At 52.5% G+C, this 12,251-nt stretch overlaps 2 protein-coding genes across 2 annotated transcripts in view; one reads left to right on the top strand and one right to left on the bottom strand.

Annotated features, from left to right (window-relative positions):
* Positions 1-6,881: 6,881 nt before the first annotated feature.
* On the top strand, positions 6,882-10,399 carry DNASE1 (deoxyribonuclease 1). Its single transcript, XM_074346405.1, has 9 exons — positions 6,882-7,079; positions 7,521-7,668; positions 7,996-8,084; positions 8,263-8,346; positions 8,599-8,714; positions 8,930-9,042; positions 9,128-9,282; positions 9,718-9,814; positions 10,064-10,399. The coding sequence occupies exons 2-9, from the start codon at positions 7,522-7,524 to the stop codon at positions 10,109-10,111; spliced, it is 849 nt and encodes a 282-aa protein (XP_074202506.1). The 5' UTR covers positions 6,882-7,079; position 7,521; the 3' UTR covers positions 10,112-10,399.
* Positions 10,341-12,251, bottom strand: part of TRAP1 (TNF receptor associated protein 1) — a 48,668-nt gene continuing 46,757 nt past the window's right edge. The window contains exons 17-18 of the mRNA XM_010949940.3: positions 10,890-10,962; positions 10,341-10,665 (exon numbers count right to left, since the gene is read on the bottom strand). Coding sequence (XP_010948242.2) covers positions 10,564-10,665; positions 10,890-10,962 — 175 coding nt within the window. The 3' untranslated portion in view covers positions 10,341-10,563. The remainder of the gene's footprint in view (positions 10,666-10,889; positions 10,963-12,251) is intronic.

Raw genomic sequence — 12,251 nt, 5'->3', positions numbered from 1 at the left:
AAAGGAGATAGAGTCGTGGAACAAAACCTGCTACTTAAGTAGGATGCTATGGTAGGGTGACATCTGGGCAGAGGCTTAAGTGAAGGGAGGGACAAGCCGTGTAGCCGTCTGGAGGCAGAGCACTCAGGTAGAGGAACAGTGCAAAGGCCCTGAGGTGGGAGGCCCTTTGGAAACATGTTGAAACTGTCAGTGTGAAATTATAGTGTCTGTAGAGAAGCCCTGTGGCAGGTACTTACATTTCTTGTCAGAAACCAGCATCACCTGTCTGGCCAAGGGGGATATAGTCCCCAGAAAGGAAACAGGCCTGGAGCTGGAAGTCCTCCAGGAGCGAGGTAAGAAGCCTGAGCCAAGGACATGTGTGCATGTTCTCTGAGGAGGTGTAGAACAGGCTTATAGAATACAGGACTGCTGTGTCCTGGTGTTGTGCTGTCTTCTTTTAAGACAAATACCGTAGGTTTCAGACAGGATACAGAGGTCGTGAGTCCCACAGTCTTGGTCGAGCAGAGAGGCATGCTGTCTCACTGGCTGGCATACCTCTACACAGGACATTTGTAGCTCGGAGTTGTCCATGTTGCCTGCTAGTTAGACCAGCTTGCCTAGTTATCAGCCTACAAACTTTCCAGCTCCTCACTTCAGTGACTCTTTCCAAGTAATGAAAACAGGCTGCTTCTGGCCATGGAGTAGCTCACAGCAGATCAATGCCTGCCAAAGACTCAGGAACTGGCCATAATTCACAAAGCATCTGCTTGAAGGACCAGAGCACTGCCCTGGCACCCACGACTCAGAGGGGAGCTTGAAGAGGTGAGCCCTACTTCCTACATTGGCTTCTCCCCTTAGGGCTGGGCAGGGGTGGCTGCTAAGAGGCAGAGAAGCCAGAGGAGGTCCATGTAATCTCGTGGGGCTGGGGAGACTGAGCTGGGGATATGGGCCTGAGGCAGTGGGGCTGGAGGGCTGAGATCCCTGAGAGAAAGGAGACCAGAGAAGCTGAAAGTGGCTGAAGAGCAGAGCAGGGTTTTTGGCAGTTTCCTGCTGCTAGGGAAGAGTTCAGAGCCTGCCAAGGAGGAATGGCCCTAAGAAATACCAGACTCTTGGCTGGGACCTTTGGGGACCCCAGGTGATTGGGCTTTGCAAGGACTGCAGAATGAGCTCAGTGTCAGCTGAGTCCCCAGCTGGCCTCAGGTGGCCTGGCCCCTCTGCTGCCCACCCTGGAGGGAGACACCGTACCATTCCTCTGCTATTCTGTCACACAGTGCCAGCTGGTCCATCAAATTACTAGGCATACTGAGAAATAGGACGGGGGGCAAAAGTTGGTAGACCCACAGGAGATTAAGATACTGGAGTAGCAGATATGGACTTTAAAGTAAGTTATTAACATATTAAAGAAAATAGGTAAGATGGAGAGTTTCATAGAGAATTAGAATTCATAAAAGATTAAATGAAAATTCTGAAAGGGAAAGTACAATAACTGAAATTTAAAATTCAGTAGGTGGATTTTACAGTAGATGAGACAGCGGAAGAGAGGATTAGTGAGCTGGAAGACAGAGCAATGGAAAATACCTCTGCAAACACCACCAGGACCAGCTCACTCTATCCTGTGAGCTTCCTTCTCCTTGCTTGTCTTGGGCAGGCCTGCTGAGAAGGCTCTTTGTGCTTGGGAATTTGGGGGACACTCCCCATTGCAGCCTTGTTGGAAACATCATCAGAACGTGGGGAGTCTAGTCAGTGGAGCTCTGTGACTAATGAAATCTTTAAGGGCCTCAGGTCCGTCAGCAGGAACGTGAGCTTGTTTGTGCTCATGGGCCCAGGCTAAAGGTATGCTAATCTCTCCAACATACTCCTTGAAAATGTCTTTTTAAACAATTCCCTTTTCATTGGCTTCTCTCCTGAATGAAGAGTGCAGAAAAGGGCACTTTTGAGGGGCAGGGAATCAGGTGGGGAACCAAGGGAGGCTTGTCTGTGATTTGCAAGGGGCGAGCACACTGCTTCTCAGGCTCCCAGACCGAGTGCCACCTGTTCCACAACGGGGTGAGGGAGCAGGGCCCAGGCTGTGCAGGGCGTCACTGTGAAACTGGTTGTGGATTGTAGCAATTCATAGGCATGTTGTTCTGAGAAATTTTCCATCCTGGGTTAATGGTTTCCTTATAATTAACAGAAATAAATTCATGAGGGATGGTGAGCTGAAGTGGTGTCATGGGTCAAGGCCAGCGGCTGAGCGGACAGATGACTGCTGACCTGCATAGGCTGTCTGACATGGGTTAATGCAGTGTTGTTGCAAAGACATCGGCCCTTTATCTCCAGTAAAGGGTGGAAGCCCCTTTGTCCTTTAAAGCGCTCTGTCTGTGGGTGCAGCAACCACCCCTCCCGAGGGGAGAGATGGAGTCTGGGTGGCGTCTGGCTGGGGGGAGGGGGGCATGTCTGAGGGGCCACAATAGCCACTGGCTCCTGGGAGCTTCTGGTCAGCTCAAGCTGAGTGCCCAGAGGCCACCTGGATGCTCCTTAGTGTCTCCTGTGCTTCAGGACAGAAGGCCGTGCTGGGTTCTCTGTGGACGTTCATGAGGAAGGGACGTTCTCTCACGTGGGAGGTTGGGGGCAGGAGATGAGGAGCAGGTGAGCACGGAGCCCCGCTTGCTCGTTCAGCCTCTGCCTCCCAGGCATTGAGGTCTGGGCAGTTTGATGGATGAGATAGACGAGGTCCCTACTCCTGGGCAGCTGGTGTTCTAGTCTAGAGGCAGGCCTTAAATGAGTATAAGCAAGTAAGAGCAGACACTAAAACAAAGAAAACAAGGGTCATGGAAAAGATGACACTGGGACCATGCTGGTGGCAGGGATTGGGTGGGCAGAGGACGACCTCCCTAAAGAGGGGTTGGTGAGCTGAAACTGGGACAGGACAAGGCGGCCGCTCAGGGGCAGAGCGGAGGTTCTGAGTTAGAACCACACAGGTCCTGATAGGCGCCAGCTTTTCTCTTGAGGACAATGAGAAACCAATGACAGATTTTAAGCAGGAGAATCTGATCACACATTCACAGGATGTGCTGGTGCCGGCTGAGGCTAGGATTGTGGCATGGTTTTCTGGGAGCAGGGAGACCAATGGGCAGCTTTGCATTTGTTCGGGGGAAGAATGGCGGCTGTAAAACCGGAGGGGAGTGCAGACTCAGGATGCGTGTGGGGCTGAGGGGAAGCAGGACGCAAATGAGTCTCAGGTATCTGAGCATTTGGATGCAGGCAGGGTCCTAGTGGCAGGGGCACACTGCTGTGTATGTTAAAGTCAGAGTTTCCCAACCCTCGGCCCAGCGCACCCCTAGGTAAGGTTTAGTAATTATTTTAAGGGACCCCTAGGCCAAAAGAAATACCTAACAGTTACATTTATTAAATAGATAAGTCCAAACAAACAATTTAACTATGTTCTAGCAACTTATAGTAGATATTTGGAAAATAATACATATAAACTTAAAATTTTTTTTCATTATATTTTTAGGTAACTGTAATTACTTACAGATGGAATGTGTGCCTCTTGGGCTCTCCTTAAATCTTAGAATCAGATTGGAAACTGCCACCCCTGTTGCCTGTCCCACATTGATGCTCACTCACACAGTAATTGCTTTTTCAGTAACTGTCAGAATCCTAGCTTTGCAGACGTCAAATCACGGAAAGGAATGTAGCAAGATATGAGGTTAAAACCATGAAGCGTCCAAAGATGTTGAGTATCACTGTTTTCCTCACAAGTAAAAGGCATCCTGCTGTGGCTGCACACTCACTAGGGGCGGGGGCGCCTCGGCACAGGCTGGGAGCTGCCGCTCCATGCCCTTTCCTTTTCCCTCGGGGTCTGTTCTGTGGATGTCCTCTCTTCCAGGCCGCATGTTGGTGTGCAAGTCACCCCCACCCCTACTTTTAGGGAGGGCTCACTGGGTCTTGTGGCGCTCACTGTCGCCCTCGCAGCCCGATGGCTTGCATAGAGCAAGTGTCTCTTGAGGCCATTTTGTTCTCGGCTTTGGTGCTTAGAGGATTTTTTTCTTTATCCTTTGATTTTAGCCACATTACAGCTCAGGACCTGGCTCCAACTTCATTACTTCCTTGTGATGCATGTTTCCCCTTCCTGTATCTGGAGCAGGCTTAGTTAACTAAATAGGGTGGCAGACTCTCAGGGCTCACAGAAACACAGCTCACCGCAATCAGAGAGTGGTCTGCTCTCTGCACCCATTTCCCTGCTGATATGACTTTGAAGGATGCCAGCAGCACTGGGCTTCCTCCCCTGCCCTGGCACCCATTCTGCCTCTCCAGTATGGAGCCTGGCACAGGAGTGTACCTCTGACTCCCCGCCATTGGTGTTGGGCTTGGCCCTGTCACTTGCTAAGACAAAAAGAATGTGGGCAGAAGTGGCAACGTGCAGATTCTGAGCCAGGCCTCTGGAGGCGTCATGTATTTGTGTTCACCCCTCTGGAAGTTTCCATCTTCCAACATGTTAGAAGAGCATACCCTGGGTAGCTGCAGTCCCTCTAGCCTGACCCCAGAGGGAGACCCAGGGAGCAGAGACCTCCCCCCTAAGCTACAGGCCTGGGAGCATGGGGAAAAAATGCATATTGCTGTACATATTGAATATTGAGATTGCTTGTTACAGAGCAACAGCTGACTGATACAAATGGAAAAGAGGTACATGAGGGAAAGGCAAAGGGGTGATGGAAATGTCACAACTGTGAGGGTTACTGCTCTTATGGATTTTTTTTTTTTTAAGTTGTTTTCTTCTTAGGGATAAGATGAATTTTTAAGGAGACATGAAATGATTCTTCTGTGGAATAATGTTCTACCTGTTGATCCTTAGGACAAACCTAAGAGGAAAGCAGTGTTGGTTTTATCCCCATTTTACAGATGGAGATATTGAGGTTCAAAGTGGCTGAAGGCACAGTGGGTGAGCCTGGTCTGGGCCCTAAATCCCTGACTCCCCCCGGGCTGTGTTGCTGGCCTCCCGTGGGCCTGACTCAAGAGTAACCAACATGGTGACAGAGCCCGGCACTTGGTGCAGGTGGGGGCCACAGTCGGGGCTTTTCTTCTGGCAGTTTGGGGAGGGACGGCAGCTCCCCAGAGCAGAAGGGGCAGCGTTTGGTGGAGAGGAGGGCATGAGTGCTGACAGACGGGGTCTGTGTCTCACATGCTGAGAACTGGAAGGTCCCTTTGCCTGCCAGTAGCTGGACTAGTGGCTGCCCACTGATTTGCCCCCATGCGCCCTTCAAAAGGTCTGGCAAGTGTGTGTCCAGGAAGTAAGCGGTCGAGGCCCCTACTTTGAATACATTGATGGGATTGCTCGGTGGTTGGGGCCTAGATTTTGACACACTTGAAGCTGTCCCAGCCTCAGGGATTTTAAATAGGAGAATCAGCAATCAGTCCTTTGCAAAAAGCTGCCGTGGGGCTCCTGGCAGCTTGAGGGCCAGGCCAGGTGACTGCATCTTGCAGATGCCTTATCAAGGGACACAGGAGCTGACTGGCATTCCTGCTGACAGCCGGAGCTGCCGTCCGCATGTTGTCATTACTTCAGGCAGTCCTGGTCTTGCTGAAGTTGGCTAACTTTGAGTTGTTTTTAATCCTTTCTGCGTCCTCCTCCTTCACAACCAGCTGACCAGATCTACAGTATACTTTCTTGATTTTGACCTTGGTCCCTGCTGACTGCTCCCTAACCTCTAGTCCCTCACAGCCCTGCACTCCCTTTCATACTGCGAGACCCTTTCATCCCAGGGAAGGACCCAGCCTCCCACTCACAGGGCTGACCTTGGAGACCACAACCCCTCCCAAACGGGGCAGAGACCCGTGATGGGCTGAAAAAGGCCCCGCCCCGCCCGGCCCCAGTTAGATCCATGTCCTAATTGCCAGAAACTCTTCACTTTATACGGCAAAATAGGATCTTGAGATGGGAGATGGTCCTGGATTATCTGAGAGGACCCTAAACTCAATCATCTCTTTCTTTGCCAGGGGGCGGGGGAGAGTGGACCCAGACAGTAACGATGGAGGCAGAGATGGGGGTGATGCAGCCACAAGCCAAGGAACAGCATGAGTCCCCGGAAGCTGAAGAGGTAGGAAGGGCTCTCCCCTAGAGCCTCTGGAAGGTGCGCAGCCCTGTGACACCTTGACTTCAGCTCAGTGAAATGGATCGCAGATTCTGGCCTCTAAAATTGTTAGAGAATACGTTTCTGTAGTTTTAAGCCCCCAAGTTTGTGGTGACTTGTTACAGCAGCCACAGGAAATGAATACAAATGGGAAGGTCAAAGACTCCAAAAAGAAATGACTGGACTCGAGGCTTGGCACGGAGCCAGCTGCTGCTCATGTCCTTGTGATCTGGCCAGTTGTGTCACTTGCACCTGGGCACACAGGCTCTCCATCCACCTCAGGAAGGCTTCATGCTGCCTTGCTGGCAAGTGAGGTGGACTGCAGCCCCCAGTGCTGCATTGCACACACGCCGTTGAGCACCTGATGTCTGCAGCCCTCATGACTGACAGATTAGGAAGCAAGGGTTGGAGTTGCTGAGAGATGGGTCCTAGGACAAAGAGCAGCCACCATGGGCTCTATTTGCAACATGGAATGTCTGGCTTTGGCCACTCGATCCAAGGTCATCTCAAGTTCTGCAGCCAGGGCCCTGCCCTCCAATGCACCTGCTCCCCATTCCAGAGAAACAGCACGTGCAAAGGACACGGAGCCTTTGGCTGTATTATTAGACTTTCTAAAACCAAATGCAAATATCATCAGGTGCCTTTCACAACAGCAAGGACCCATGCCTGTTGAAATAAACACATGCCAGCTACCCACCTGCTGGAAAAGCCACACAGGCAGTGCCATTGTTCTGCGTCCTCCAGCTGATGCCCTGAGAAAGGTCACAGATGCCCAAACCTTTAAAACCCCAGGTGAGACGAGTGTTCTCTCTGTGGGGATTTGGAACGGCAGCAGCTCTGTGTGGGAGCTCTTAGCTGTGTTTCTTAACACACTTCCCTTTATAAATTATTTTTTCTTAAAGCAGCAAAAGGAGAAAATTGATACCAAAGAGTATCAATTCGGATTCTTGGCAGAATTCCCATCATATTGTGGAAGTCAAGTTTCAGGTGAGTGTGCTTGGTGCCCCAACGGCTGTGTGACACATGGCCTGCGGAAGGTGGGCACCAGGCCCAGAAGCACCGTGGGGTCCCTCTTGGTAACTATGGCCACTCTGGGGAGAGCCCTGGCCAATCCTGGCTGGGTGGATGTCTGGAGCAGGGAGGGCAGTGAGCTGGTGCCCCACCAACAGTGAGCGCCAGGGGCCTCCTAGGCTGGTGACCCTTGTGGGGCCCCCTCTGCCGGTGGGTGAGGAGTGAGAAGACCAGGGTCCGTTACTTGGTGCTTGGTGTCTGGCTCTCCGGACACTGGTGCAGGTTCTGAGGCTCGCCCTGGCCTGCTCAGCACAGCCCACAGGGCTCACCAGCCCCGCCCAGCTCTGGACTCGGGGAGGAAGCGGGTGCTGTGTCCACTACCCCCAGGCCCACGTACAAACACCCCTCCTGCTCCAGAATGAGGAGTGCCAGACTGATGGGGGTGCTGCTCGCCCTGGCTGGCCTGCTGCAGGTGGCCCTGTCCCTGAAAATAACAGCTTTCAACATCCGGACTTTTGGGGAGACCAAGATGTCCAATGCCACCCTTTCCAACTACATTGTGAAGGTAAATCCAGGCTGGCCTGTTGCCAAGGAACTCTGGGGTGCAGTGGGCTGCCTCTGACAGGCTCAGGAATACTGGGCCAGTGGTCAGTACTGGAGGTGGCTGGGGTGGGGAGGGCATCAAGAGTGTCTGGCCTTGGCTCCCGTTAGGCAGGGGGAGAGGGCCCTCGTCCATGGCTGGCAGTAGAGTCCCAGGCAAAAGCTTCTGGTTGCAGGCCAAGCAGCAATGAAAAGGCATCTGGAGAGCAGCACCTCAGCCCTGTGACTCAGAGCAGGCGGGCTCAGATACCCCGTCTGCCCCTGCTCAGCACCACTGTGGTCTCATCCCCAGATCCTGAACCGCTACGATATTGCCCTCATCCAGGAGGTCAGAGACAGCCACCTGACGGCCGTGGGGAAGCTGCTGGACAAACTTAATGCGTGGGTGACAGCAGAGGGGCACCAGGAGGCACGGGGGTGGGGCGGTGGAGGCGAGACCATCCCTTCCAGGACATTTCAGCCAGGCTCCTGGGATTTGGATGTGGGCAGGAGCCCTGCTGTAGGTGGCAGGAGGGGTCCCAGGGACCCCCTGACCAAGACGTTTGTTTCGTCACTCCAGGGATGACCCTAACACCTTTCACTATGTGGTCAGTGAGCCACTGGGACGCAACAGCTACAAGGAGCGCTACCTCTTCGTGTTCAGGTAAAGCTGCGGCCAGCTCCCCAGAGGGTGCCCACGGGGACTCTGGGTGTGTGCTCCAGGGCCCATGAGCTCCTTCCCCCGAGGCGCAGGGGCAAGAAATGGGGCCACAGAGCAGGGGTCTGAGTTGGGCTGTGCCCCCAAGGCCTCACAACCTGTGCAGAGGCAGGAGAATGTGGTGGGAGCACCATCCCCTGGACCTGGGTTTCACACAATGAGGGGGCACCCGAGCCCCAGGCTAACCGCCCTCCGCAGACCCGACCAGGTGTCCGTGCTGGACAGCTACCAGTACGACGATGGCTGCGAGTCCTGTGGGAACGACACCTTCAGCCGGGAGCCGGCCGTGGTCAAGTTCTCCTCCCCGTCCACCAGTGAGTGCTGCCGCCCGGCCCGGCCCCGCCCTTCCTGGGACTCCTTGGAAGCCCACATCTTGTGCTGTCCCCAAGCCCCTAGGGGACTGGTCTTACATTGAAGTTACTTAGGAAAATGTCCATCCATGGGGATGGTCTCATGTGGCCTCCACCCCAGCCCCTGACACACTACTGAGCATGTGTCCACACCGCTCAGCGTGACTGCATCTCCACAGAGGTCAAGGAGTTTGCCATCGTTCCCCTGCACGCGGCCCCGTCAGATGCAGTGGCTGAGATCAACTCTCTGTATGACGTCTACCTGGATGTCCGCAAGAAGTGGGACTTGGAGGTGAGGCTCCCCCCCCCGGCCTTGGGCTCTGGAGGCCCTCATCCTCATCCCTGCCCCAGGCCCACCAGCTGGTGTCTCCTGGTAGGACATCATGTTGATGGGCGACTTCAACGCGGACTGCAGCTACGTCACCACCTCGCAGTGGTCATCCATCCGCCTGCGCACGAGCTCCGCCTTCCAGTGGCTGATTCCTGACTCTGCCGACACCACAGTTACATCCACGGACTGCGCCTATGACAGGTGAGCAGGGCCCAGGCCTGGCACTGAGCCTCCAGGGGGGATGAGGGTGCCCCCATGAGCAGCTTCAGAAATGGTTCCCAGACCTGACACTCACCCTCCTGAGCACAAGTCAGTTCACTTAGAAAACGGAATGAAAGGAGCAGCATTTCTTAGTTGTTGGGTGAAGCACACATGGGGACACTGGAAGGTATGCAGGTTAGTGGTGTGCAGTGTGGGGCCCGAGGGCCCAGGGTGCCCCAGGTCCCGCAGCTCAGTGTGGTGGGGACACTGAGCCAGGTCCACAGGGGCGCTTTAGAGCAGTGGGGGCACAGTGGGGCCATGGGACATTTACCAGACCAAGAGATGATCTGGGGGGACATGCTGGGCCCCAATGTTTAAGGGCACAGAGCAAGACAGTGGGCTAAGGACGACCTTCTTCCATGTCGGGTGCTGCAGGATTGTGGTTGCGGGATCTCTGCTCCAAAGTGCTGTGGTTACTAATTCAGCCGCTCGCTTTAACTTCGAATCTGCATACGGACTAAGCAACGCTATGGTAAGTGTCCTGTACACACCACAGCTTGAACAGGAGCCTGGGACACAGGAACATAGTGAGATCTGGACCCACTGCTTTTCTCATGGGCTTGAAAGAGCCACTTGCCTGTGGCTCTGGGAGCCTTTTGGTCTCCTCTTCCCAGGCAGATGGGACTGGGCCTGGGTCCAAATCTTGACCCGCCCCTAGGAGCACTGTTTGCAGAGAACTCAATGTTTGGGTATCCCTGTACTCACTGTACGTCTCCTGCAGGCCCTAGCCGTCAGCGACCATTACCCGGTGGAGGTGACGCTGAAGTGAGCCTGATGGAAGTGATCCTATCGTCACGTCCAAGTGCCGGGGATGGAGTTTAAGAAATCAGTGCCTAGTCCCAAGGGTCCCCATTCCTCCCCCTTGTGCCCCCAACCACCATGGCAGCTGGAATTTGAGGAAGGAGACGAAAGGTAGACTTTTCCTCACTACCTGCTTCCATTGTAAGCTTGGGGGTTGTGTCAGCAGAATATCTCACCACCTCAGTCTGGACAAGAAGTCTAACACTAAGAAATACCTTTTAATTTAAGTAATAAAGCTCAAAAGAGGGTGTTCTCATTGGCGGCATCCAGTCCTTCCTGTGCTCCCCTCGGCTGCCTTGCCCCACAGCAGAGGCACACGGTTCCATCTGTCCCCACTCCTGGAGGCATAACTCTGCAGGACGACCTGGGGCTTTCACGGCCCCTGGGCTGCACCCCAGAACCCGGCCAGCCCCTTGGCCTTCAGTGTCGCTCCAGGGCCTTGACCAGTAGGTGGTTCAGGCGGCTGACCATGGGTCGGGGGTCGTCGATGAGCCCCGCTGTGATCATGGCGTTCTCATAGATCTGAAAGGTAGGGCGGCAGCTCTTTAGTGGGTGAGCCACACTGGGTCCCAGGTCCAACCCAGGGACCTCACTCAAATGCAGAGAGAAGAAAGAAAAGAGCTGTTCCTTTTAAAACAGGGATTTAAAGGAAACTGAACTGTCCCACCTGAAAGGAAGAAGCTGGCTTCTGAAACTGGCAGCCTAGCGCCTCAGTTCTGCTCTTAGCGCATCTTCAGGAGACTCACCTGATCGACCAGCAGCTGGGCCAGGTCCGGCTCTCGGTCTCTCAGCTGACTGAGCTTCTTGATCAGCGTGTGCCTGCACCACAGAGACCCCCAGAGGTCAGCTCAGGGCGGGGGGCACACACTCAGCACCACAGAGACCCCCAGAGGTCAGCTCAGAGCATGGGGCACACACTCAGCACAAGGGCCTTTAATTTTGTGTTCTAGTGACTTTTCCGAAATGTTGGGGTTATCAGAACATTCAAAACAGAGTAATAGGATGGTCCGGTATAAAAAAGTAAGGCACATAAAAATTAGAAAGGACATGTAAATGATCCGTTACAAATGATATTCCCAGAAAACCCAAGAGAATCAGTCTAAAGTTTTAATATTAGGAAATGCAATAAGTACCAAAATCAATATAAACTAAACACTACTAAGGGAGAGAAAGATGAGTTTACTGTATGAAAAGACATTTGTTAGTTCCTGGATAATTGGATCATCAATAAAGCTGAAACTTTTCCTTAAATTAATCCATACACTTAATAGGACTCCTTTACATTAAGATTTCTTTTACACCTAAAAAATTCATACAGAAAAGTAAACATGGAAGAACAGCCAGAAGGGGCTGGAGGAGGAAGTCCCAGTTGTTGAAATAGATCATATAGCTCCAGTAATTAAACAGTTAGTTCTGGAAAATGAAAAGGCACCAGCTCAGTGTAACAAAGTGGATAATCTATAAATGGCCTCATTCATACAGGAATTTCGTTAGGACCCAATAAAGACAGGATAACTGGGCAGCACCTAGGAAGCAAGTTAGATGCCTGTGTGATTACTTAGAGCAAAATAAATCCCAGAACCACCAAAGATTAAATGTAAAAAGTAAGAGCAAAAAAGTATACTGGAAGAAATGTTTTATAATCTGAAGGAGAAGGCCTCTTCAAACAAAATGTAAACCCAGAAGTCAGAAAGAAAAGAATGAGTACATAAAAACTGAATTTTTCTGCACAGGAAAAAATACCATGAATGTAGGAAACATACATCAAAATTATAAGGTATAACTTTTCATTTTTGAGAATGGCAAAAATTGGGAAGTCTGATTAAAACTGAAGGCACTGGGGACAGGCACAGAGGACAGCGGGAGTCTCTGTGGCACCCTGTCTGAGACTCAGCGATCCCTTCCCTCACAGCACTGTCCTCAGCAGCCAGCACTTCAAAAGCACAGCCTGTGTGCTGGGGGCAGGGGGGCACACACAGCCTCTGAGATCCGGGGGAACCTAAGGCAGCCGTGCTGGGGACAGAGACAGGAGGACATCTCACCATTCATGCCTTTGGTTCTTTCGAATTCTAAACCATGTGAACATATTACCAAATTTAAAAGCAAAT

Source organism: Camelus bactrianus, chromosome 18 (assembly GCF_048773025.1).
Source record: "Camelus bactrianus isolate YW-2024 breed Bactrian camel chromosome 18, ASM4877302v1, whole genome shotgun sequence".
Classification (NCBI taxonomy): Eukaryota; Metazoa; Chordata; class Mammalia; order Artiodactyla; family Camelidae; genus Camelus; species Camelus bactrianus.
This window is presented reverse-complemented; position numbering and strand designations above follow the sequence as displayed.